Source organism: Eimeria tenella, genomic scaffold (assembly GCF_000499545.2).
Source record: "Eimeria tenella Houghton genomic scaffold, Eth_scaff460, whole genome shotgun sequence".
NCBI lineage: Eukaryota > Apicomplexa > Conoidasida > Eucoccidiorida > Eimeriidae > Eimeria > Eimeria tenella.
This window is the reverse complement of record NW_013545532.1, coordinates 1,185-5,000: the sequence shown is the minus strand read 5'-3', so window position 1 is coordinate 5,000 and position 3,816 is coordinate 1,185. Positions and strand designations below refer to the sequence as shown.

Here is a 3,816-nt window from a genome sequence, read left to right as displayed (position 1 = left end):
ACAGACACGCGGGGAGCTCTCATACAGCAGCAGCAGCAGCGGCAGCAGCTGATCTCCCAGCAGCAGCACCAGCAGCACCAGCAGCAGCCGCCTTGACTCTTTAGGCAGCAGCAGCAGCAAAGGCAGCAGAAGCAGTAGCAGCAGCAGCGGTGACTTGATATGGCGCCGCAGGAAGAGGCGCGTGGCGGTGCCCCTGCTGCTGCTGCTGCTGCAGCACCAGAAGCAGCAGCAGTGAAATCCGAAGCAGCAGCAGCAGCAACAGCCGCCAAAACTGAAGCAGCAGCAGCCAAAACTGAAGCAGCAGGAGCCACAACTGAAGCAGCTGCTGCAGCCAAGAGCGAGGCACCAGCAGCAGCAGAATCTGCAGAGGCAGCAGCAGCAGCAGCAAAAACAGAAGAAGCAACAGCGTGTAAGACGGGAGCAGCAGCAGCAGAAGATAAGACAGCAGCAGCAGCAGCAGCAAAGACAGAGTCAGGGGACACAGCTGCAGCAGCGGGCGAAGATGCCAAGGCGGATCTCTCCTCAAGCAGCTGCAGCAGCAGCAACAGCAGCAGCAGCAGCCCCGGGACGGGTGCTGGCTCTGCTGCAGAGCCAGAGAAAGCAGCAGAATCCCCAGCAGCAGCAGCAGGAGCATCGCCTGCAGCAGCAGCAGCAGCAGATGCTCCAAAGGGCTCTATAAACTACGCGGAGCAGTACATGAAGGCTATGGGCCTCAGCAGCAGCAGCAGCAGCAGCTGCCGCGGCTTCGACTTGGCAGCAGCAGCAACAGCAAGAGACCTGCCCCCCGACGACAGCAAAGAAGGAGAAACTTCGGGTTTTAAATTTCCTTCTTATGAAGAGTTTTTGAAAGAAGAACAAGAAGAAGAAGAGAAGCAAAATGCCAGCAGCAGCAGCGGCAGCAGCAGCAGCAGCAGCAAGTCCAACGAGCGCCTGGACGACGCCTTCGCTGCGTTCATGACGGAGCTGGAAAGAATCCCCTCCTCAAATCCCAAAGGTAGGGTTTAGGGTTTAGGGTTTAGGGTTTAGCAGTCCCTCGTAGGCGGCAGCGGTGCAGTGCGTTGCGAGGGTTTAGGGTTTAGGGTTTAGGGTTTGAGTGTGTGCGCAGCTCGGCGGGAAGCCGCTGCTGCTGCTCTGGAGGGGCAAACAGTAGCAGAAGCAGCAGCAGCAGCAGCAGCAAAAGTTGTTGTTGCTGCTTTTGGCACTGCAGCAGCAGAATGTGTCCGCCTAACTTCCCAGGCCTTCTCAAACCCTTTTCAAGTTTTGCTGCTGACCCCCGAGGCCTCCGAAGAAGCCATTCGCAAACAGTACAGAAAGGTCCTAAACCCTAAACCCTAAACCCTGAACCCTCAGAAGAAGGCATTAGCAAACAATACAGAAAGGCCCCAAACCCTAAACCCTAAACCCTAAACCCTCGCCAGGCCGTGCGGGACTGGCGCAGGGGACGGACACAGGCTGGCGGTGGCAGCGCAGGAGATAACGCGCACCTAGGGTTTAGGGTGTAGGGTTTAGGGTTTAGGGTTTAGGGTTTAGGGTTTAGGGTTTAGGGTCGACTGGGATGGACGCTTGCAGTTTTCCCAAAGTGGAGTTTAGTTGTCGACGCGGTTGCGGTTTATGGTTTGAGGGTTTAGGGTTTAGGGTTTAAGGTTTAGGGTTTGCGTGCTGTTGCTGCAGCTGTCTCTGTTGATTCATCCGGACAAATGCAAACACGAGCTTGCCCAAGAGGCTTTCCAAAGTAATGTTTGCTGCTGCTGCTGCTGCTGCTGCTGCCTGCCATGCTGCTGCTGCTGCAGCGGCAGCTGCTCTTTTGTTTTTGCTGCTGCTTGTGTTGCTGCTGCTGCTCATGCAGCTGTATGTGTTGCTGCTGCTGCTGTATGTGTTGCTGCTGTTGGTGTTGCTGCTGCTGCTGTTTGTGTTGCTGCTGCTGTTTGTGTTGCTGCTGCTGCTGTTTGTGTTGCTGCTGCTGCTGCCGTTGCCTCTTCCCACAGTCGCCGCTGCACCCCAGCTTCCCACCAGCGCCCCCACAGCAGCAGCAGCAGCAGCAGCAGCAGCAGCAGCAGCTTGCTTCGGGTGTGCGCAGTCGTGAACAAGGCCTACGAGAAGCTGCAGGAGGAAGGAGTTCGTTTGAAGTACGAAGGAGTTATTGAAGAAGCAAAAAAAAGAGTTTTGAAAAAAAGAATTCAAGAAAACAAATCCCGAAAAGCAGGTCCGCTTCAGGTGTACAGACACCTCAGCTGTACAGACACCTCAGCTCTACACACGCCCGCGCTCGCCCGGTGTACAGACCTCCAGTTTGCCCTGCTGCACTGCTGCTGCTGCTGCTGCTGCTATTGCCGCCGCTGTTGCTGCTGCTGCTGCTGGTGCTGCTGTTGCTGTTGCTGTTGCTGCTGCTGCTTGCGCTGCCGCTATCTCCGCTGCGGCTACCGCTGCTGATGCGACCGCAATCGCCGCCGCCGCTGCTGCTGCTGCTGCTGCTGCTGCTGTTGCTGCTGCTGCTGCTGCTTGCGCTGCCGCTATCTCCGCTGCGGCTACCGCTGCTGATGCGACCGCAATCGCCGCCGCCGCTGCTGCTGCTGCTGCTGCTGCTGCTGCTGCTGCTGCAGCAGGGGAGCGTTTGCTGCCGGAGACTGAGGAGGCGCTGCGGGGGGAGATTTTGGAGTGCTGCGAATTGCTGCTGAAGGAGCTGAAGGAGAAGCAAGACTACAAGGAGCGCTGCAGAGCAGCAAATGAAAAATACGAAAAAGAAGTAATTTCTTTTTCTTTCTTTTTCTTTTCTTTTTATTTTCTCCTTTTTATTTTCTTTTTCCCGAAATCCCCCTTCCAAGGGCTCTTCAAAAAGCCCTTTTGCTGCTGAAAAGCTGCTGCTGAGAAAAAGAAACTACGGGGAGGGGCTAGGGTTTAGGGTTTAGGGTTTAGGGTTTAGGGTTTGGGGTTTGGGTGCAGAAGGAAGACAAACTGATTGAAGAAGAAAAGGAAAAATGCAGAGAGAGAAACGAATGGGTCAAAAAGAGAGAAGAGCGCGTCAGCAGCTGGAGAGAGTACCAGGTAAACCCTAAACCCTAAACCCTAAACCCTAAGCTCTAAACCATAAACCCTAGTGGCGGGCCGCGCTGCGTCTTCAGGCCTTTCCCCACGAGTCCTTGCAGCCCTTGAGGCGCCGCAGACACCCAGGGGCTAAAACTAGCGCCTACGGCCCAGGGTTTAGGGTTTGGGGTTTAGGGTTTAGGGTTTAGGGTTTAGGGTTTGGCGTGCAGGAGGGTTTGAAGAAGAAGGAATTTGATCACCGAGCCTTCACGGGGCTGCGGCACGTGAGAGAAGAAAGAAAAGAAGATGACATAATTAAAAAGAGACAAAAAGTCCAGGGCATAGACAACTCCTACAAACTCAACTGGAGATAATTGCTGCTGCTGCTGCTGCTGTTGCTGCTGTTGGTGCAGCGCTGGTGCAGCAGCAGCTCAAGCGGCAGCTGCTGCTTGTTTTGTTGGTATGCAACAGCTCCTGCTGCTGCTGCGAATGTGGCTGCTCTGCAGCAGCTGCTGCTGTACTGCGCAGCAGCAGCTGCTGCTGCTGCTGCAGCGCTTTCTGGTGCTGCAGCAGCAGCAGGCGGGCAGCAGCACGCTGGCCGGGGTGTATGTACACCAGAGGCCACGGGGTGTGCAGGCAGGTGCTTGAGAGGGGGGCCTTAGTTGGGGTGTACAGGCAGCTCGAGCTGGTTGCTGAGTGCTAAGTGCTAGCTCGTGTCCCTAAACCCTAAACGCTAAACCCTAAACCCTAGGGTTTGGAGCCCATAAACTCCGGGCGGTGGGCAGCGGCAGCCGC

The 3,816-nt window shown here is 55.9% G+C and overlaps 1 protein-coding gene across 1 annotated transcript; it reads left to right on the top strand.

The window, feature by feature from the left end:
* Positions 1 to 159: 159 nt before the first annotated feature.
* ETH_00003065 (DnaJ domain-containing protein, putative) lies at positions 160 to 3,395 on the top strand (the record flags this gene model as incomplete). Its single annotated transcript, XM_013380214.1, has 7 exons — positions 160 to 994; positions 1,106 to 1,314; positions 1,672 to 1,732; positions 2,078 to 2,203; positions 2,601 to 2,743; positions 2,941 to 3,042; positions 3,252 to 3,395. 7 exons carry the CDS (start codon positions 160 to 162, stop codon positions 3,393 to 3,395), a joined length of 1,620 nt encoding a protein of 539 aa, XP_013235668.1.
* Between the last annotated feature and the right edge of the window lie 421 nt (positions 3,396 to 3,816).